The 23895-nt window shown below is 41.1% G+C and overlaps 1 protein-coding gene and 1 long non-coding RNA gene across 2 annotated transcripts; one reads left to right on the forward strand and one right to left on the reverse strand.

The window, feature by feature from the left end:
- Positions 1–1576: 1576 nt before the first annotated feature.
- Positions 1577–6122, forward strand: CCR4 (C-C motif chemokine receptor 4). Its single transcript, XM_037828568.1, is given in 3 exon segments — positions 1577–1666; positions 3595–3784; positions 3786–6122. Coding segments are annotated over 2 exon segments (1083 nt in total). The 5' UTR covers positions 1577–1666; positions 3595–3658; the 3' UTR covers positions 4743–6122.
- On the reverse strand, positions 4291–11837 carry LOC119527988. Its single transcript, XR_005215528.1, has 3 exons — positions 11810–11837; positions 6429–6490; positions 4291–4351 (listed from the first exon to the last, which is right to left on the reverse strand). It is a non-coding gene; the product is annotated as an uncharacterized LOC119527988 (long non-coding RNA).
- Positions 11838–23895: the final 12058 nt, after the last annotated feature.

Here is a 23895-nt window from a genome sequence, read left to right on the forward strand (position 1 = left end):
CCTCTCTAACTCCCTTTCCAATTCCTTGTCTATGAAACAGGCATTGCAAAATACAATCTTTTTTTTTTGGTTGGTTGTGTATGTGCGTAATGTTTAGTTTTAAAACCTTTATTAGAGAACCCTAGTTAGTGTTTCTCCGGGACAATAACATTGTTACTTTGGAGACCTAAAGACTGACTTTCTCCAGGGCAATAACCTCTGCAACTTTGGAAACCTGAAACTGGATTTTAACCCGAACACTGACTCAGAAATTGAATGTGTCCCACTGAGTCTAAACCCAAATATTTTCTGGGATCCTAATTGTGGCTAAGGGCAGTGTGCCAGGCTCAGCTACTTCAAGAGAGGAAGCTATTCCTATGTTGACCCTACTTACTTTCACTATTAGTGCCATTGTTGAGCACCTGTATGTACCAGACACCATGCTAAGTGCTTAAGAAACAATAACTCCTTTATCTTCCCACAGTCCTCTGAGGCATTCATAATCACCCCCATTTTACAGACGAAAAAATTGAGATTCAATAGTAAGAAGTTGAAAACACTGCTGTAGCTCGTATATTCTCAATAGAGACAGTATCACCCCCAAGGAGGTGAAAATTGGTTCTCGGGGTGGGGGGTGAGGGAATCTTACTCTTTTTATGTATAAAGCAAAGATATACATACATTACATAAAGAAATACACAGTTTATCTGTGGTGTTAAAATTTCATGGAGAGGGGTGCAACTCGGAAAAAAAGGTCCAAAAAAGGTTGATAAACATTGCTCTGGCTTAATTTTTTAGTTCCTATTCATGCAGATTCTTCAGGAAGAATGTTATCTGTGGATCTTTTAAGCTCAATGAAAATTGCTAAGCCCCTGTACACACATGGAGGGAAAACATCTGGATGCCAGTAAAAAGCTAAAGATATGCAAGAGACTTAAGACTAATGTCAACCCCTTGGCTGCCACTGCTACCTAAACCCAAAGGAGCTCTGTCATTCAAGATCACTGTCAGTGGAAGCGCCACAATTTCTAATCGAAGGAGTTTGCGGGAGGGTCTTCCTGTTGGAGAAGAGGCTTGAAGCTAGGTTGTCATGTCACTTTATGCAAGATTAAGGACACATCTACTATTGAATCGAAGAATGTAGCTGACTAAAGCCTTCTAAGCTTCTCCAAGACACACACATTTGAACAAAATTTCCTCTACTCCTCAATATCATCCCTGGCCTCCTCACTCTGGCCTCCTCAGACCCCAAGACCCCACTTGCTTGCTACTGCACATCCATGACAGGGATATAATAAACAGCCCCTGGGAAATTAATAAATAGTCATTGATCCAAAACATGAAGACCATTTCTATTGCATGTAGCCAGTTAAAAGGAAATTTTTTTTTCATTAAAAAGCTGTGCTTTTTAAAAACTTAATTCATTTTCCTCCCTAATCCAGCAGAGAGCAAACCTCAGCTTTCGGTTCTGGGAAATGAGTGACTAAGAGTCATGCATTTTCTGCTGCTTACTTGTAACTATCGAAAACCCTGTTTGAACTCAGCCTAGATGGGTAAGGGATAGAGCTGGTAGCTCACAGGAAGCCTCACACCCTCAAAAGCACCTGGCGCTCTCAGTGCTGAGCTTCTTAAGCAAGCCCGACACTGCCTCGCAGACCTTCCTCAGAGCCACATTCAAAAGAGCAAGGTAAGTGGGGACGGGGACATTTTTAGGGCTGAGGCCCTTGGAAGTCTGTTTTCTAGATATGTGTTTGGACTTGAGCACGTGCACGGAGCTGGCCAGCACTGGTTCTCAGGCATCTGGGTCATTCCAGTGCTCACAGTTGGCACATGGAGTTCACACACCATCACCTGCACCTTCCCTCTGAGCCCTCATGTGCAGGGCAGTCAGATACGCAGTGCTTTCTCCCCACACACATCTGGTCCCTGTGCACATGCCCAGAACACACAGATAATTTTCATCAAAAATACAAGCTTTTCTGCTGTTTCTTTCTATCAAGACTCCCAAGCAAAGAAACATACAAAAAGGACCTACAGAATAATTACAAACATTTACCAGCTGTGTGGAGTGTTTCATGTTCTGATAATTTCTAACTTCTCAGCCTCTTTTATTCCTTTAATTTTTCACTGGTAAAATGGTGAAGAAAGACTAGAATTGTGGGTTGTGTGTGTGAATTACTGAACAATGTGAAAAGTGTTTTAATAAGGAATGTCAGGGTTCCATGGAAGCATTAAGAAAGAAGCAAGAGGAGGGTGACCTTGAGCCAGAAAGGGCCATAATCCCTGAATTGCTCTGTTTTTCACATGTGAACATGCGTGTAACTTTAAGAAGGTTTTAACCTCTTCCTCTCCCGACTTAAGAAATGAGGGTGACTGAAGAGGAAGAAATTTTATTTCTGGCTACAATGTGTCTTTTCCAAACCTATCAGACTGATTCCCACTCTAATAGGATTCAGTGCAGCTTATACTGATTCCTCTATGCTGTTTAATGAAGAGACCAAAAAGTTCCCTCAAATTACCCAACCGAATATTGCAAGCCTTGAAAGCACATTTGCTGGGTTAGTGTCAAATTGGCCCAGGCAGGACTAGCCACCCATTCATGAAAGATCAGGCATGTGTCCACCTGAGATGACATTCTAGAGCCAACATGAGGATGCCAGTGGTGTAGTGGAGCCAGCTCGACCAACTCCTGAGAGCCGACTGTTAAATGCCCAGGAACTTTGTGAGGGAATTATTAAAAAGTTGGTAGCTTGAACCTGGTCAAGGTGAGAGTATTTATACTACGAAAACCTGCAAACACTACAAATCAGGGCTTTTTTTCCTACCCCCCCACCCCGAGACCTGGTTTACCAGCACATCACTGGAACTTGGGTTCTGATAAGCAAGTTCTATTCATAGCTGTGTGGTCTTCAGAAGTCAGTTAACCTCTCTGAACCTTTCATCACTCATCTACACCATGGGTCAGTTATGCTTGCTTGGCTCACAGCACAAGGTTTTTATTCAAGGGGCATGGGGACAGGACCATGGGATGGGATTAAATGCACAATGCCGGTAAACATGCTTTGAAATCTATGAAGGGCAAAGCATGCAGAAAGAATTGAAATTTTTATATAAAGGCGAGTGACTAACCTGGCTTTCTTTTAGCCAAATGATTGCTTAAGCAATTACTGAATTTTTGAAGTTATGATCTGAAGAGGAAACATGCATAGATTTTTAAATGTTTGCTTTTACGTCAGAAAAGCCCTGGGTACAGTACTGTTCAGGGTCTCAACTAGTCTTGTGATTCCTGCAAATGATTTCGGTGACCCAGACTAGGGAATATCTTTTAGAAACACATCCACATAGCCACCTTGAAAAGGAAGTTTTCTACCCCCCACCTTACAAATGCAAGAACCAAAGTTCCCAGCAGAGGGGTAAGAAAGTTAGCGAATGGCAGAGCTGGAATTTTAATTAAATCTACCTGACACCAAAGGCCAGGATTATGTCATTTGGTTGTGCTGCCCTGCGAGGAATTGAGGGTTTCAGCTTGGACAGGATGTATAACGATCCAGGGGCTAAACAGGAAGAGCTATGCTCTGCATTCAGCACGGTTTTGATTTGTTTTTGTTCTTGCAGAAATTTTGTCTGCCCTTTTCCTCATCAACTTCTCCTTGATTGGACCTAGACCTGCCATTAAAAAATGAACCCCACAGATATAACAGACACTACCCTGGATGAAAGCATGTATAGCAATTATTATCTCTATGAAGGCATCCCGAAACCTTGCACCAAAGAAGGCATCAAGGCATTTGGGGGCATCTTCCTACCCCCCCCTTTACTTTTTGGTCTTTCTGTTTGGTCTGCTTGGAAATTCCATGGTAGTTCTGGTCCTGTTCAAATACAAGCGGCTGAAGTCCATGACTGACGTCTACCTACTCAACCTCGCAATCTCGGATCTGCTCTTTGTGTTTTCCCTCCCTTTCTGGGGCTACTATGCTGCAGACCAGTGGCTCTTTGGACTAGGTCTGTGCAAGATTATTTCCTGGATGTACTTGGTGGGATTTTACAGTGGCATATTCTTCATCATGCTTATGAGCATCGATCGCTATCTGGCGATTGTACACGCAGTGTTTTCCTTGAGGGCGAGGACCTTTACCTATGGGGTCATCACCAGCTTGGCCACGTGGTCAGTGGCTGTATTCGCCTCACTTCCGGGCCTGTTATTCAGCACTTGTTATACTGAGCGCAACCATACCTACTGCAAAACCAGGTACTCACTCAACTCCACAACATGGAAGGTTCTGAGCTCCCTGGAGATCAACATCCTAGGATTGGTGATCCCCTTGGGGATCATGCTGTTTTGCTACTCAATGATCATCAGGACCCTGCAGCACTGTAAAAACGAGAAGAAAAACAAAGCGGTGAAGATGATCTTTGCCGTGGTGGTCCTCTTCCTGGGGTTCTGGACACCTTACAACATAGTGCTCTTCCTTGAGACCCTGGTGGAACTAGAGATCCTTCAGGACTGCACTTTTGAAAGACACCTGGACTATGCCATTCAGGCCACAGAAACCCTGGCTTTTGTTCACTGCTGCCTTAATCCCGTCATCTACTTTTTCCTGGGGGAGAAATTCCGGAAGTACATCGTACAGCTCCTCAAAACCTGCAGGGTCCCTTTTCTGCTCTGCCGATACTGTGGGCTCCCCCAACTCTACTCTGCTGACACCCCCAGCTCATCTTACACACAGTCCACCATGGATCATGACCTCCATGATGCTCTCTAAAAAAAAAAAATGCAAAAACAAAAACAAAAACTCAGACTTTATAAACTTCTCAAATTAAGAGCTTACTTAAAATCGTATTTTAGTAAGGGTTCCCCGAGAAGTTGTCAGAAAGAAGATTTGCGTCCATAGCAGAAAGTTCACTTTTCACCCCGAAATTAGCATGTCCTTTTCCAACATGCAATTTCAGACTGGCAAGAGTTCACCTGCACTGAGGCATCCTCCTTCACACCAGGCGTGCATGCAGGGATGAGTAAATCCGAGGAGGAGAATTCTGAGTAGTGTTTCATACTGAAGGGGAAAGACCATTCCCTTCAAACCTGAACTGGTGGGGTTCCCCAGAGGAAATTGTAAAGAATTGACTAATGGAGTATATTGCTACTTTTGCTGTGAAAAATGAGCCCTTAAACTAATCTCTAGCTTCTCTGGAACAATATAGAAGACTTTGACATGCTCTCCTAGTATTTTTCTAATAATATATCTGAGGCACGATATATTGCATGAAGCCAAATATATGCAGAAACAATTAGTAAAGTAGTGGACCTAGACCTTGATTCTTTTGTTGCAAAGGATTATTTGTTAATTGAAGCCAAACTTCTTGCGTTAATTACAAGTATAAGGATATGAAGGCATTAGCAGTTCTGATTTCCAGCAAGAAATACAAGGCATTCAAAATCCAAATGTACTTGCGGAAATTCAAACACAGTTTCATTTCCGGTGGACATGTTTTGTTTGGTGTTAATTACAGTAGATGAATATTTACATTAAAAAATAATACATAGGTAACAAATACATTTATTTGGGGTCTTTAATTTGTTTACAAAAAATGCTTTCAAAATTAAAAATGAGGAGGACTAATAAAGTATGATGATGCCTTCTTAATCATTTTGAAGTGCTTGCCATCAATTGAGTTGAGAATAATCAACTAAAAGTTACTACTGATGTGGCATAAAAATGACCCTGTCAAAAAATGATGAAATTGTAAAGTGTCATCCTCTCTTTTAAAATATTGGCCCTTGTTTTAAACTTTTGAGTTACTCAAAAGTTTGGTCAGCAATTTCTTACAAGTCATTTTAGTAATCTAATTAATCATTTTATACCATTTAGATAAATTGCTATCTCTGTCCTTACAGCCTTACTCAGAATAAGCAAAAACTCCAACAAAGTCTGGGGAGACCTCTAATCCCTCCAAAACCAGTAACCTATTTGCAAGCTATTAACTGAGTTAATCAGTTTGAGGTGCTTCTGTAAGTTTTCACATTATTGCATGCCCTACATTTTTTTAAATAAAAAATGTATTTCCAGAAAACATAGTTTCAGAAAAGTAATTTTAAAAGCTGATGTCTGTATAGAAATAAGACAGAACAAAATAAACTTGTATATATCCCACAGAGCCTTTTTTTCCTGATCACGTTTGTGTTTGGGTCTCCTGCTGGGGATGGGAACCTTAGCTGCTGATGTTCCCATTGCCTCACCACATGGAGGTGCCACGGAATTGCCCACGGGGAGGGATCAAAGGGTCCACTGTTAAGAGTTCCACTTGAGGAGGGGAAAGGATTCGCTATTGTGTTGTAGGGCACTCGGAGACAAGAGTGGATAAGAAATCAGGGGTGGGCTGGCTTCCTAGGCAGTGCCTCCCCCTAAAAAAACCTCTGCCTGTAAGGCATGCGAGGATCTGCCAAATCCTACCTCTGCATCCTCTTGTGAGCTTGAGCATGTTACTTTCTTCTCTTAGCTTCCGTTTTTCTCATCTGTAAAATGAGTATATTATTGCCTCTATTTCAGTTTGATTGAAAGAAATAAGTATATAATTAATGAAATGCATCTATGTTCCTGGGTCAGTTAAAGGAAAGCGTGGTTTTGGATCTAGCCAATCAGAGGCTGCCTCCTCTTTCCTGGTAGAGCTTGGAATTTTATTCGTTTAATCACAGTGACACAAATTATACACCTCTAAGAGACAAAGACTGGCCAAAGGGATTTTACTGTCTCTTCATTGCACATCACATAGAATGCTAAGCGATGGAGCGGTGTGCACTTACCACGACCGTCCTTCCACCTGAGGGTGGGAGTCTATCATCACCTGAAGACACTCGAGGCCCCCCTTGTTCCAAAGTTGAGGGGGAGTGCTCCCTCAGGGTGGGACCAGAGAGCCTCTGGTGACATCCAAACCTAGCCTTCTCAGAACACTGACAACAGAATTTCTTCCCAGTCCGTAGTAGCAGAGACAGAGGAAGTAAGCCAGTATGATTTCTACACAAACACAGGTTTTACTATAAAATTTTAGACATGAGATGTGTCCTTTCCTGTTGCAACTTGCCTAGCTTCTGGGGAGCACAGACTAGGTACAATTTGCTTAAGAACAATAAAAAATAATGTGGTCTGTGTCTGTCCCATAGTAGGCACACAATAAATTTCTGTCAAATAAATAAATTTCATCTGCTTCCCACAAGAAGGAAAAATACATGGTGATGCCAAAGAGAGGTCTTCAGACCTTTTCTGAGAAACCCCTAACAGTCTGGAATTATTTGATGCAATTATTTCATATTTGTTGAATAATTACTTTGACCCAAGCAGAGTGCTAGGTTATGGAGGGAATAAGAGATAAATGGGTAAGTTCTGCACTCAGAGAATTTACAGTCTGATGAGAGAAAAATAAACAAGATTACCTATAATGCAAGCAAGACAGATATGATAACAGAATTACAAACAAAATGCTTTGGGACTCCAGAGGAAGGAGAAATTGATTCAAATTCAGATTTTCATAACATAAATGAATTTTGAACTTGGCCCTGTAGGAGGAACATGATTTTGATGGATGGTTGGGAGGAAAGACATTCTAGGCCTCATGAAATAGCAAATGAGGAGGGAAGGTGGCATTAGAGAGCTCTGTGTGTTTAGAGAGTGGTGAGCGGGGGTTTTTGGTGACTAAAGTGAATATGTGGTGATGGTGGTGGTGGTGGTAGCAAAGTAGGAAAAGATAAGACCAAAGAAAAATCATAGACCCAAGAAGCAGTGGATTTAAGTTACTGAATCGGCTATGTCCAGGCTTTAGGAGACTGTAGTGAATGCTGTGTTGTGCTGCCATACACAGCCCTGTTCAGGACCCAGGCACTTGTCCTATCCGCTACCAGTGTTGGCAGCTGACAGCTCTCAGCTAGTCTCCCTTCAGGAATTGTCCCCCTAGGGGGCAGCTCACATTCAATGACTGGATAATGGGGGGATACAAACTCCTGCGCCCTTATCTTAATTTAGGACAACTCCAAAGGGCCATCCCAAACCCAGAGCTCCCCCATAAGATTAGCTGAGGCCTCAGTTGCAACCTCATCACTGTTCAACTTTTCCCACTGTCCAATCCTGCTTCCTTCACACCCTTACAGGTGTTGTTCCCAAGAGGTCTCTCCATTAAATCTGCACACTAATCTCAGAGTCTCTGAGTCTGTGTCTAAGAACTTAAATCTAAATCAGGGAGTTTCTGATCAGACCAGGGAAAAGTGAGCACCTGCTGAAAATGGAAGTAACTCCAGCTGAGGGAAAATGAGGAGGTATAATCTTGGCAGCAGGGATGTCCTTCACTTGCTGCCCTCTGACCATCAACACTATTTGACTCTTGGTTCCTATGTTCTCCTTCAGTCGATCTCATCCTTGCCCCAATAATTTGCCTGCCTCAAGCCCTGAGGCATGTTTCCCTATATCACTCTCTCCCATATTATGGAAATGGCCAATGTCTACCCTTGGCCAGGCCACAACCACCTGACATTCTGTATCTTGTACCAGTCAGTGACTGTCCACTCCATCTTTAGGCTCTCTTGGCTCATATGAACCAGACACAAACTTCTTTCATTTTTGGTCCCAAACACTTTACTCCAGAAAAACTTAGAATGGCTCCAAATCCCCCTTTCAAAAGTCAGAAATCCACAAAATGCTTTCATATACTGAAACTAGTTACAACCTCAACAACACCCTGAAGTAGATGAGGTTGGCTTTATTATCCCCAGTAAACTGAGGGCAAACAGTCTTAATCATGAATTGGAGTAACTCCACTAACAATGACCACTACGTAACTGTCAAACAAAATCCCCAGCACAAAGCAGTTGTCCAACTATTTTCTACTGAATTAATGAATTTCCCCATCTCTTAATTAACTATTTTACACTGGTAAATTCAGGTTTCTATTTCATTACACAAAGTTCACCAATCCTATCCCCCAAATCCCCATTATATTTCTAGTAAAATTTTATGTGACAGAATTCAAAGATTGACTAGATTGCCTCCTAGTTCCAGAAATTAGTGGGTAGTCTATAGGTCAAAAATTACTTCATTCAGACTTTTGGTATGAATATAGCTGCAAAAGTCTGTATTTTCATCTTCTCTGGGAAATTGAAAAATGACAGTAAGAAGAATGAATTGATAAACTCACAGTGAACCCCAATGTACACTATGGACTATAGTTAATAGTACAATTGTAATAATATTCTTTTATCAGTTGAAAAAAGGTACCACACTAATGCAAAGTGTTAATAATGGGGTTGGGGTGGGGTGCTATGGGAACTCTATTCTGCATGATTTTTCTGAAACCTACAATTTCTCTAATAAAAATATATTTAAAAAGAAATATAATATTTTTGGTTTTCTCAAAATTGAGAATTAGGAATTATGAACTTATACTTTACATGTTTCCAATAAAATTTGCTTTGGGAAACTCTGGCAGCAAAATGAATTGGACACCATCCTTCAGTTTTTAGCAAAAATTAGAAATCAGAAATAAAGGCCCCAAAATGTTTAAGCAGTGAGATATAGTCTAGAAGAGATTTGGAGTTGGCTAAAGTGGGATTCAAACTCTGGCTCTGTGTGGGAGACTGGAAGGACACTGTACAGTTGGCTGCCTTAGATACATAGATCCCTGGTCTGTTTGAATATTATAAACTTTCTTTGTTTTATAAGCTCAGTTTCTAATCTTATAAATTGTTGATTATATTTTTTGTATAATTTTTAAAACTCACTTATTTCTTTTATCCCTTTAATCTTATAGTCTTCTAGTTATAACTGGTTTACATATCTTGATCATTCCTTATCTCTATTTTGTCATTTATAATTTTATATTGCATTCTTTTATCTCCCCCCCACCAAAACAGCAACAACAAAAACAACAACAAATCCCACAAACTCCATTTTTGATCAAAATTGAAGAGAAATATGATTTTTCAGGCTCCAAAAGATTTGTAAGGGGTCTGCCAAAGCAGCTGATATCAGGCAAAAACAGTATGGGAAAAAGTGAAAAGTTGGGTGGTGAGAGGGTGCGGCAGTGAAAGACTCCAGAAAAAATGCATTTCCTGAAAGTGAAGGGGAGGGGTACACCATGAGGAGTAACAGCTGAGATAAACAGGGCTTGGGTCAGAAGGCTCCCTAGTTCCAATTTGGTTCAGAGAAGCAGAGGAGGCAGACTTGCCAAATTTGTAATTTGTAGGAAACAGTCTGTCTCTGTGGTGGTAGAAAAGAAGAGAGCCATAGGGTTGTGAAAACAGGCTAGAAAAGTACCTGACTCGCACCCTTCCCCATACACAGACATAGACAGATACATACAGAGACACACACATACACACAGAGATGCACATACACAGACACAAATACACACAGACACACACACAAAGACCCACACATACAGACATACAGCAATGCACTACATACACGGACATACATTCAGATGCACACAGACACACACAGACACAAACACACAAACACACATACATAGGTACACACTGATATACACAGACACACATAAATGTAGGCATATTTAACAATTCAAACATAGATACTAAGAAAAATAATACTATTGACTTATCAGGTGGTAGATGAAAGGAGGAGAGGAAGAGAAATATAAGAATACTATAGAAATATAGGAATGTAATTCATTACAATGACCTCTACCTAGCTCAAAATATTTACTGGGATACTCCAGAGGCATTCCAGTTAAAAATAGGTTAGAAGACAAGAATGCATGCTATCACCACTTCTTTGTAACATCACAATGGAGGTACCAACTCCATGCCATAAGAGGAATTAGTTAGAGGTATAAAAATTGGAATAGAGAGACATTCTACAAAATCCCTGACCAGCATCCCTCAAAACTGTGATTGTCATCAAAAACAACAAGTCTGAGAAAGTCATAGCCAAGAGGAGCCTAAAGGAGGCTTGGCAACTAAATTTAATAAGTGTTTGAACAGAAAAAGGACATTAGGTAAAAACTAAGGAAATCTGAATAAAGTATGGACATTAGTTAATAATAATTTATCAATATTGGTTCATTAATTATAAAAAATGTACCATACAAATGTAAGATGTTAGTAATATGGGAAACTGAGTGAGATGTATATGGGAACTCTGTACTATCTTCACAACTTTTCTGTAAATCTAAAACTGTTCTAAAAAGTTAAGTTTAGGATCAAGATAACAGAGTGAGACTCTTCAGGGCTGTTTCTCCTCACAAAGTGTTGGGCAACCAGCAAGAACTGGCAGAACATCTTTCTCAAAGCTCCAGAAAACAGGTAAAGGGCTGCAGTACAGGGCAAAGACCAAATCATGAAAAAGGCTACTTAAAAAGCAGTAGGATCTTGTGTCCTGGCTGGCATCTTCCCCACCTCTCACTGGCTCAACAGGGAATCACCCCTCACTCTGCTCCCTTACTCCAGGTTCCAGAGGGAGCCAAGTAACTCTTGTGCAAATACTGGGAGTGTGTATATCTGGCCAATCTGTCTGATAGAGGTCTGAGGGAATTTTAGTCTCAGAACTTGCCCTGCATGTAGAAGGCAGCTCACTGAGTTCTCTTACAGAACTCTGTGGGAGAGCAATCAAGTGACTGTTGGGGGCAGGAGATTGCTGGCTGTAGGACATACAGTGCAGTGCTGGAGACTGTGAGGAAACTATTTCTTAGAGAAGAAGGTAATTCCCAGGACCATATGTGCATGCCCAAGATAAGATGCATGCACAGAAAGGATCAAGGCAGCCCATACACTTTGGCCTCGCACTATTCGCTAAACTCATTATATGGATAAGCTCTGAAAGACAGCACTCACACAGGTCAATCTGCAAAGTCTGGGAAAGGTGTTTTCTTTCTTTCCCCCTTCCTCTTCCTTGTCCTCTTCTTCTTCTTCTTAGCCCCAGCATTCAAGGAAAGCTCTGTCATAACACAAGCCAAATACAAGCTTAAGGGACAGATGCCTCAGAGTCTAAATTCCAGCAAGAACTCATTAAAATATCAAAATGTCCAGGTTTCAGCAAAGGTTACAAAACTTACAAAGAAACAAGAAGTGATGGCTTAGCCAAAGGAGAAAATGAAAACATTAGAAACCATCAGTGAGGAGGACCAGACCTGGGACATACCAGATAAAGAATTAAAGAAAAACATGGAAGATGATAGAGGAACACAAAGAGAGTATCAACAGAGAGGTGGAAATTCTGAACAGGAACCACACATTGCTGAAGACCCCAATAGCAGACATTAAAAATTCCCTCGAGGGGTTCAACAGCAGATTGGAGCTGGCAGAAGAAAGAATCAGTGAACTTGAAGTTAAGACAATTGAAATATCCAGTTTGAGGAGAAGAAGAGAGAAAGAATGAAGAAAAGTGAACAGAGTCTAAGGAACCTGTGGGACACCATCAAGCACACCAATATACACACTTTGGAAGTCCCCAAAGAAGAAAGGTCCAGAGACAATATTCAAAGAAATGGTGGCTGAAAACTTCCCCACTTTAAGAAAAAACATGAATAAACACATCCAAGATGCTCAACAAACTCTGAGCAAGAAAAATCCAAATAGATCCACACCATTATACCAAACTGTTATACCTTTATATAACATTATAACTTTATAACAGTTATACCTTTGTATAACATTATAATTTTATTTAACCTTTATATAACATTATAATTGTTATACCAGTATAATCACACTGTTGAAATTCAAAGATACAGAGAGAATTCTGAAAGCCGCAGGAGGAAAGCAACTTGTCATGAAAAGGGAGCCTCAGTAATATTAAGTGCCAATTTCTCATCAGAAAACATACAGGCAAGAAAGCAGTGGAATTACATAACTAAAGTGCTGAAAGCAAAAAAACTGCTAGCCAAGAATTCTTTATCTGGCAAAACTGTCTTTCAAAAATGAGGGAGAGATTAAACATTCCAAGAAAAACAAAAGTTAAGGTGGTTAATCACCACTAGATCAGCCCTACAAGAGATGCTAAAGAGAGTTCTGCAGGTTGAAAGGAAAGGACACTAGACAGCAGATCAAAGCTGCATAAAGAAATAAAGATCTCCAGTGAGGGTAATGACAAGGGCAACTATAAATGTCAATAATATTGTATTTGGATTTGTAACTCCACTTTTAATTTCCTACAGGATCTAAAAGTCAAATGCATAAAATGTAATGAGAAATCAGTGATTTGGGACTCATAATGTTTAAACATGTAATTTGTGATAAAGAACTACATAAAGGTGGAGGGACAGAGGGGTATAGTAGCATAGTTTGTGTATACTATTGAAGTTAAGCAAACAAGATTGTTATAGATTTAGGATGTGAAATTTAAGCCCCATGGTAACTACAAAGAAAGTATTAGATGATATGCAAGCTCATAGAGACAGAAATTAGAGTACAGGTTGTCAGAGGCAGGATCCAGGGGACTGGAGAGTTAATGCAAAATGGGAATAGGGTTTCTGTTCAGGGAGATCAGAAAATTTCAGTAATGCATGCTGGGGAGGGTACAACGTAGTGAATGCGATTAATCCCACTGAATGGTATACTTAGGGGTGGTTGAGATGGGAAAGTTTTTTGCTGTATATATGTTCCTGCAATTGAAAGAAAGAAAGAAGGAAGGGGGGGAAGGGAGGAAGGGAGGAAGGAAGAAAGCAAGAAGAACCAAAGAGACAATGATAATTAAAGGCAATACCTGATCCTGGATGGGATCTAGAAGGGAGCAGAGAAGGCTTAAAAGGACATTATTGGGACACATGAAAAATAGATGTATAGACTGTAAGCTTTATATAAATGTTAAACTTCTTGAACTTGATAATTGCTCTTAAGGTGGATAAATAAGTGACTATTTTTGTTCTTGGGAAATGTACATGGCCATATTAAGTGTTCAAGGAGCATGATGTATACAACCTACACTCAAGTGTTCAAAAAATGGATTGATAAATACACAAGCAAACAGACAGAAAAATGGATAGATAGATAAAATGATAGTGCAAATGTGGGCAGTGCAAGATGACAGCATAGAGAGGTGTGGAATTTAGTTAGTTCTCTAGAGTAATGAATAAATAGCCAGGAACAACTAGTAAATAGTCTGGAACAAATGTTGGGGGACATCCATGACTGGACACACATCATACACCAGCCTGGAATGGGTGGAATAACTGAGATCACAGCACAGAACTGTAAGTAAAGCCCCACAAACTGCGGAGCTGGCAACCCTCCCCCACTGCCGTGGCAGGCTGAGTTGGAAATCTTCACTTTGGGAAAGAGAAGCAGGCTACCTGGAGCAAGGGAAAGTAACTCAGCCAAGCTCCAATTACAGTTTTAATTAACAAATTTGGACTACTGAATACAAGCTACAAGTACAGATAAACCTGGAGCAAGCAGGAAAGGAACCCTGAGGTTTCTTCCAGCAGAGAGTTGGTGGGGCTGAAAGAAAAAATATAATAAATAAATAAAAACATAGGCTTTGGAGATGGCTGAGCTCAGAATACTGGAAAATGGCTGTGTCCCCAGAAAAGGGGCACAGAGAACTGGGCACCAACACCAGTCAACTGGCAAAACTGAGAGGACTGGCAACCGGCCCTGAAAAGGAGCTTGCTCTCTTTTTCCTTTTGGTTTCCTCCCATTCCAAGTAGCTCATTAAAGAAAGCCTCAGGCATTTTCAATTATGAGCCCTAACCCAGGCAAGGGTGGAGTTAAGAGAGTCAGAGAGTCAAAGGAAAAACTCAAGTGAAGGAGACAATTCCCTAAAGGCCTTATCTTCCCTAAGAAAAGGTGGGGGGTGCAGCTCACATGGCAGCCCTTCCTCAGAGAACTCAGAACCCAGGGCCTGGGGTGGGGGCTAGGAAACAGAAACAGCTTAAGCTTGGCTTCTGACACCCTCAGTCCCTGGCCAAGACAGGGTCCAATGAGAATTAAATACACTGCACCTCTTTACGCTGGTGGCGAGCTTTGGGCTGAGTGGCACCACCTGCTGGGCAGGATAGGAAAAGCATAGAGTCTAGAGGCCTCATAGGAAAATGTGACAATCAGCTGGGTCTCACCCTCAAGGAAACCTGGTACTGAATACAGTCTCCTCCTGAGACCTGGGACTGTCTGGTCTGGGAAAATCTGATTGGGGTAATCAAGGAAACCAGATGCCTAGACAACAAAAAATTGTAAATCACACTAGGAAAAATGAAGATATGGCCCAGTCAAAAGAGCAAAAGTACACTTCAACTGAGATACAGGAATTGAAACAACTAATTAATAATCAAACAAACCTCCTAAATCAATGCAAAAATCAAATCAATGAGTTCAGGGAAGATATGGCAAAAGAGATGAAGGATATAAAGAAGACATTGGGCAAACATAAGGAAGAACTTGAAAGTTTGAAAAAACAATTGGCAGAACTTATGGCAATGAAAGGCACAATAGAAGAGATGAAAAACACAATGGAGACATACAACAGCAGATGTGAAGAAGCAGGAGACAAGATTCATGAACTGGAGGACAGGTCAGCTGAAATCCTACACACAAAAGAATAGATCGGGAAAAGAAAGGAAAAATATGAGCAGAGTTTCAGAGAACTGAATGACAACATGAAGCACACAAATAAACTTGTCATAGGTGTCCCAGAAGGAGAAGAAGAGGGAAAGGGGGCAGAAAGAATAATGGAGTAAATAATCACTGAAAATTTCCCATCTGTAATGAAAGACATAAAATTACAGATCCAAGAAGTGCAGCATACCCCAAACAGAATAGATCTGTGTACATTGACTCCAAGTCACTTAATAATCAGATTATCAAATGTCAAAGACAAAAAAAGAATTCTGAAAGCAAAGGAAAAACAATCCATCACATAAAAAGGAAGCTTGATAAGACTATGTGTGGATTTGTCAGTAGAAACCAAGGAGGCAAGAAGGCAATGGTATGATATATTTAAGATACTGAAAGAGAAAAACTGCCAACCAAGATGTATCTACATCTGGCAAAACTGTCCTTCAAAAATGAAGGAGAGTTTAAAATATGTTCAGACAAACAGACACTGAGAGAGTTTGTGAACAAGATTGTAAACTCTTACAGCAGTCACATCCATTCATGAGTTGTAACGGTTGTCCCTAAATTCTGAGATGCTGAGCTGTTTGTATATCATATGGTTGGTCCCTGTAACTTCAGGTATCTGTGTCACACCTGAGACTCAGAGCCAGGGTTTGGAAGCTATGAATGTCAGCATTACCCTGTACAGCAAATGTTAAAAAAGCTGAAAGAGAGATCAGGCTTCAATTAGAAATATGGACTTTATTAGGACTGACATAAACCAGACTAAAGGGAAAAGGATGATATTGACTGTGTTTTAAAACCTCAGCTTCTGTGTGAGACCAAGGGAAGAGATGTTTATTTGGTGCAGGATCTATTTTCTCTGTAGCATGTTATATTGTCTAACTTGTATTGTCAGTTTATTCAAACGTCATGATTGCATGGAACCTTGAATAGGCGGTGAGAGCTGGTTGGTTTGTACAGGTTAGCATGAAACCCCAATACAGCCCAGAGTAATTTGGGCAGAGAATAAAAAGTATTTGTGAAGCCACCTTGAGGGCCTGGGGGAAAATGTGGAAATATTAAACTTCCCTACCTGGGGAATTCCTGATATTCTTGCAAGCATGGGGAACACCACTGCAGTAGGCCAAGTCCTCAATTTTGCGGCTTGCCCTTATGAAGCTTGTTATTGCAAAGGAGAGGCTAAGCTTACTTAAAATTGTGCCTAAGAGTCACCTTCAGAGAACCTCTTTTATTGCAGATGTGGCCTCTCTCTCTAAGCCAACTCTGCAGGTAAACTCACTGCCCTCCCCCCTATGTGGGACATGATTTCCAGGGGTGTAAATCTCCCTGGCAACATGGGACATAACTCCCAGGAATGAACTTGGACCCAGCATTGCTGGGCTGAGAAAGCCTTCCTGACCAAAAGGGGGTGTGATGGTTAGGTTCATGTGTCAGCTTGGCCAGGTGACCCAGCTGTCTGGTCAAACAAACACTGGCCTAACAATTGCTGTGAGGACATTTGAGGCTGGTTGATAAACCAACAGGCTGGTTTATTGGATCCTCAGTCAATTGACTGCAGCTGTGACTAATGACTCATCATCAGAGGGTGTGCCTTCCACAATGAGAGAATGCAATTGGCTGGATTTGATCCAATTAATCAGTTGAAGACTTATAAGCAAGACAGATGGAGGACCTTCTTCTTTGGCTGCCCAGTGAAGCATTTTCTGAGGAGTTTGTTGAAGTTGCCAGTTCATTTCCTGAGGAGTTCATCAAACACGTTCGTCGAAGATCCCAGTTCATTTCCTGAGGAGTTCGTTGAAGTTGCCGGTTCGTTTCCTGAGGAGTTCATCAGACATCTTCCTTGGAGTTGACAGTTTGTTGACAGCTCTGCGGAATTTGGACTCGTGCATACCCACAGTTGTGTGAGTCACTTTTACAATTTGATAATCAGAGACACCTCTCATTGATTCTGTTTCCCTATAGAACCCTAACTAATACAGGGGGAATAGAAATTAAACAAAATAAAGTTTCAGTGGCTGAGAGATTTCAGATGGAGTTGAGAAGTGATTCTGGATGTTATTCTTATACATTATATAGATAGCCCTTTTTAGTTTTTAGTTTATTAGAATAGCTAGAAGGAAATGCCTAAAACTTTGAACTGCAACCCAGTAGCCTTGATTCTTGAAGACGATCACATGACTATATAGCTTATACAGTGTGACTGTGTGATTGTGAAAACATTGTGACTCACACTCCCTTTAACCAGTGTATAGACAAATGAATAGAAAAAAGGAGGACAAAAAGTGGGTGAGTAATAGTGGGGAAAGAGGGGTATGGGATGTTTTGGTTTTTTATTTTATTTTATTTTTACTTTTATCCTTATTCTTATTTTTTTTGGAGTATTGAAAATGTTCAAAAAGTTGATTGTGGTAATGAATGCACAGCTATGTGATGATACTGTGAACAAGTGTTTGTACCCTGTGGATGACTGTATGGTATGTGAATGTATCTCAATAAAATTGCATTAAAAATGACAGTACAAATGTGGCAAAAAGTTAAAATGGTGGATCTGGGTATCTGGGGGTATATGGTCATACTGGAGTTTTCTGTATGGGGTTTGTATTATTTTTGTAACTGTCCTGTATGTTTGAAAGAATTTCAAAATAAGAAGTTTAAAATTTAAAAAAGAAAGTAATGTGAAATAAAAGCACTGGGCTGGATTTAGAGTATTCTTCCAAGAACTTATTTTACATGGTGTGTCCTAGTCTGTTTACTGTAATAGCTTCTTTCTGGGATTAATGGGCACTGATGGGACAACTGTGACAGGGTCTTAATACCAGTATAATTACAGTGGTTAAAAAAAAAGAAAATTTATTTTAAAAGCAGGAAGGAAAAAGTAAAGTATCTCTAGTTGCAATGATAGTATTGAATACATGGAAAATCAAGGGAATTATCTGAAAAGCTGTTATAAACACTACTAAAATTAAGAAAATAAAGGAGGAAATATTAGTACATCAAATTCAATTACTCCACACAATTGGGGGACTTGAAGCCAGAGGCTTGAGCAGGGCTACCCCCCACCCCCTGCACCACCTCTGAAATAAGGCTAAAAACTGCTTATGGGCAGCTATTGGCCTCATTAGGCTGGAGGATAAACACAAACTCATAACTAGGATGTGAAAGCCCCACCGTACGATCAGATCTGTGATACACCCACATCACTACTGCACTTGGGATCCAAGCTGCCATTGTAAGAGCTTGTTGTAGACTGCGACTCTAGGCTACTAACTGGAGGAGTTTTAAGTTAGATTCCCCAGAAGCAGAGCTTGAGATCTGGGTTTGAATGCAAGTGATTTATTGGTGGCTGCACTCTGGAGAAGGGCAGTGAGGAAAGTAGGAAAGGGCAGGGGAAGAAGCACAGAGGATCTCAGCTGGAGTATAGCCACAGCCCTACCCCACAGGGAACTCTGACACATGAACTGTACAGCAGAGCTGGTCCCCCCTTAAAGCAAGGGGGCGGGCCTTTTGTACACCCTTTAGTGAGGCATCTTCCCATTAGGCCAAGGGTAGTTCTCCAAAGCAGGATTCTGGGTGGGGCACCAACAACACCCACTAAAGAGGCAACCTGAAAACTCCTCTACAACAGATGGATGAGCTGAGAGAAAGAGAGAGAGAAACATGTATTTATATACTAACTAACAGAGAATCTCCCATTCAAAATGAGCAAGCAAACCAAGATTCCGAAGGAAGACATACAATTATAAAACAACGAAGTCAATAATCGAAACAAGATCTCACTTGACTGTGGAAAATACTTTAAAATAAATATACTTATCTGTCTTGAGGAAAATAAGTAATAACACCCACTGAAAATGAACAAGAGATTATAAAACATTTGCTGACACCAGAGATGGCTGATTCTACCCAAAGGTGTTATGAGAGATAAACATGGGTAACAATGGTAAACTTCCTTTTAGAACTGAACTTAAATTTCTATTTTGAGATTTCATTTTCCCCAGAAGGCAGGGACTTAATCTCAGTCAATTCAGCATTTCACTCCTCCGCCACTTCCCTCAGTAACCCCTGGTGTTAGAATGTTGGGGAAGGGACTCTGGTCTTTGTGTTTTGATATCAGCACCTGTACCTCACCCTGGCAGGTCTCAACCACCCATCCATGAAGTGCCCTGCTGAGCTGATCCACACTCCTACAAACAGGACCGCCACGGGGCTGCTGCTCACTCAGGTCCTTTGGCACTCCTCTTGGGACATAGGAAATGCTCCATTCTCTTCCTGCTCTCCTCTGTGGGCTCAGAAGACTTAGTGGAGTGGTCTACAGCCTTTGCTACTTCATGCTGCTCTGACTCACCTGGGAAACCTACTGCTCTCCACTCCGTGTGTGGCCATGGGAACTCTTTTTATTTCTCTGGGTGTGGTGGGCTGACTTTTAACAGATCACAGCGAGGGAGCTGCTCTGCTACGTTCAAAACCCCCAACCAGTGATGGGAAGTCTTGAAGGTTGCTTTGGTCCACGTGCACAGACACCCATACAGTGCTGCTTCTGCACTTGCACCATGAAGGGGATCTCAGGGATCTTGCCCCCCTCAACTTTGACCACAGGAGTCTCAAAAGTCTTACTTGCTCAGATTCCAAAAACCTTAATGGAGACTGTGTTGTGCTCCCCGACCCCAAGGGCCTGGTCACAGGGGAGGACACTGCCAGGTCTCTTATCAGAAATGCTCAATAGCGTCTAATTTTTTGCTTTCCTTCCGACTCCTCTTTCCCTCTCCCCTAGAGCAGGGCAGTCAGGCTCTGGGTACCTTCCTAAGAAGTTTGACCTAGAGTTGAAGCATATGTCATTTCAGGAGCACAAATGGGACATACTTACTTTCTAAATTATTAGAAATTCAGGAGAGTGAGTTGACAAAGAAGAGGAGAGAGGTGAAAACAAAAGGACGGTCAAACAATATGGATTCTGGTAAAATGTCTTTTAATTCCAATATTAATACTACTGAACTTATGTTGTTGCAATGTAGACTTCCCCATCTCCGCAAAGCTTCTGTAAAGTTTCTACAGATTAAAAGGCCCAATATGGGTGATGTTTTGTGAAACTCAAGGGACTCAGTTCCAGATGAGTCAAGACATTGTAAAAGAATGTATAGGATGGTGAGATCATGAACTGAACTAATTCAGTGGAAGCAGAGCCAGAATGTCTAGCTAGAGGAAACTATGTGAAAGTGAGCCCTCCAGGGTTCACAGAAATCTTGGGAAAGTTTGTAAGATATTGTATCTAGATTTTTAACTCAACTGACATCTGAGTTAGACCTGCCTAAAGGAAGGCTTTCAACTCTAGGCACCCACTCTCAATCTTTAAAGGTAGCCAGGGCTCACCCACTTTTTTTTCATGTAAGAAATACTGATTTTGAACTTGATGTGCTGCCCTGGGTACCAAGGCTGTAAGAATGAAAATCATAAGGTTCTTGTCATGAAAGCTCTCTCAGTCAATGATAAACAAATAATTACCATATTAATAGCCAAGTGTTATTGAAAGGGAGGTATCCAGAGAAACGACTAATAGCCTTTGCCTTAATAAACTTCAGGGGAAACTGGCTCTTAAGGACACATAAGAATTTTCTCTCATTTCGTTTCTTCTTCTGCCCCCAAGGCTCACAGACTGTCCTAGTCTGCAGTTTCTAACACAGTGCCTTGGACATTTACATGTATTTTGGCCCAATTAAAAGACCAAATTTTCTCTTCTTTTTTGGTTATTGTTGTTCTCATTAATCATTGCTTGGTAAGCACAGAACTATACACTGCAGAAGCCACATGATGAACAAATTATGATAGTGCAAATAAGCTGATGGGGGAATAAAGTGTGAAGAACAGGTGTCAACAAAACAGGAAAATGCTCATTGATTTAAACACCTTTGGGGGAGACAAATACCTTAATCTCCATGTTTTGGTTGAAAAATAGCAGGCTCCCTTTGGAGGGTGTCGGGGATTGAATCATGTCCCCACAAAAGCAATGCTCAGATCCTGTGCTGGTTTGAATCTATTATGTACCCCCAGAAAAGCCTATGTTCTTTTAATCCAATCTTGTGGGGGCAGACCTATAATGGGTGGGAACTTTTGAGTAGATTGTTTCCATGGAGATGTGACCCCCCCCCCCATTCAAGGTGGGTCTTAATCCCCTTGCTGGAGTCCTCTGTGAGAGGATAGAAGGCAGAGACATTTTGGAGAGAGCTCAGAGAAGCTATAGAATCCAGAGTTTGCCCTGGGAGAAGCAAGGAGAACCCACAGGAGCTGAGAGTCATTTTGAAACCAGAAGCTGGGAGATCAGCAGTCATCACCACGTGCCTTTCTATGTGACAGAGGGACCCCAAATGCCAGCTGCCTTTCCTCAGATAAGCTTTCATCCTCTTGATGCCTTAATTTGGACACTTTTATGACCTTAGAACTGTAAATTTGTAAACTAATAAATTCCCATTGTAAAAGCCAACCCATTTCTGGTATATTGCATTTCAACAGCTTTAGCAAACCAGAAGAGGTCCCAAACACTGGTCCTACGGGTGTGAACCCATTTGGAAATAGGACATTTAAGATGTTATTAGTTAAGATGTGTCCAAACTGAATAAGGGTGGGCCTTAATCCAATATGGCTTAAGTCCTTATAAGCAAAGGAAATTGGGCATGGAGAAGAAACTACCAGAGAAGCAAGAAGCTGGTAGTCAATGGAACTTGGAAGAGAAAGGAGAAGATGCCACCATGTGCATTGCCATGTGACATAAGAAACAAGTACCCAAGGTTCTTCAAGGAGAAAGCATCACCTTGCTGATGCCTCAGTTCTGGACTTCTCTCAGCCTCAAAACCATGAACCAACAAATTCCTGTTGATTAAGCCAACTCATTGTATGGTATTTGTTTTAGCAGCTGGCAAACGAAGGCAGTCTCAAAACAGTCTGACTAAAATTCTAGGACACTCAACATGTAGAGGATTTTTATTAAAGCCATCGTTGTTTTCTTTAACCAGCAGTTGTCACAAAGGCTTCCCATCTTTTTCCATAGTAACAGCATCAAAGTAAAAGAAAACAATCTTTCTTTTTCAAGAGCTGAGGAGGGAAATAAACTCTTGTTCTGCAGACTGCTACAGGAGAGGAATTCATGGGACTCTGACATAACTGTTATTTTGTAACAGCCCCGCAACATGTCCAAGCCTTCTTTTCTTCCTTCCAGTAGGTGAACAAATATAAGGCAAAATAATTCTTTGGACAACTCAGCAGAGAGAGGCAGCACTGCCTGACCGAGATGGCAGTAAGAGGAAAAGGAAAGGGAGGGGAGAGGAGGAAGGGAAGGGAAGGGGGAGGGGAGGGGAGGGCTAGGCCTATCGTTAGTCTCTCCCTGGCACTGACTGGCTGTATGACTTTGAGTCTCTGTTCCCCTTCTCTGTGACTCAGTCTTCTGCCTTCATGATAAAGATCAGAAAATTGAACACCCTTACAGCTCTGCCCTGAGACTCAATCAAGTCAATGTGCACTGTCTCTCAGAACAGACTCATTCTTTCTAAATGAAGGGAGGTTCACTTTAGTGCTTTAGGGCTAAAACAGTAATGGAAGTGGGGAGGCACCTTTTTCTTCCCTGAGTTTATTAATTTATTAGTCTTTGCAAATAAACTGTTAACTTTGTTGCAAATAACTGTTAACTTTGTTGATGCTCTCTATTGCACTTGCATTTTCTGTTTTAACTTACTATTTCTGCTTTTATATATATTTCTCTCTTCTACATTCTTTGAGTTTACTTTGTCTCAGTTCGCTAAAGCTGCTATCACCAATACCACAAGCTGATATTGGCTTAACTACGGGAATTTATTGTCTCATGGTTTTGAGGCTAGAAGAAATTCAAAATCAAGATATCAACAAGGTTCGCTTTCTCCCCAGAGACTGTAGCCTTCTGGTGCTGGCTGCCAGCAATCCTTTGGGGTTCTTTGGTTTGTATCACTGCCTCCAGTCACATGGCCAGGTCCTCTCCCTTCATCTGCTGCTGACCTCCAGCTTCTGGCTCCTCCCTTTGGCTTTCTCTAACTCTGGATTTCAATTCTTCTTTTTATAAAGTCTCCAGTAACATGAACTAAGACCCACCCTTTTTCAGTTTGCCACATCTTAACTAAAACTAACATCTTCAAAGGGTCCTATTTACAATGGTTTCACACCCATAGGAATGCAAATAAGATTAAGAACAGTTTTTGCAGGTGTTCATAACTCAATCTACCACAACTTTGCTGTTTTTCTCTCCTACTCCTTGAAGGAGATGCTTTGCTCATTACATTTCAGTCTTTCTTCTTCTCTAATAAGTACATTTAAGGCTATAGCTTTCCCTTTAAATACAGCTTTGGCTG

The sequence above is a fragment of the Choloepus didactylus genome, chromosome 1, assembly GCF_015220235.1.
Source record: "Choloepus didactylus isolate mChoDid1 chromosome 1, mChoDid1.pri, whole genome shotgun sequence".
Taxonomy (NCBI): Eukaryota; Metazoa; Chordata; class Mammalia; order Pilosa; family Megalonychidae; genus Choloepus; species Choloepus didactylus.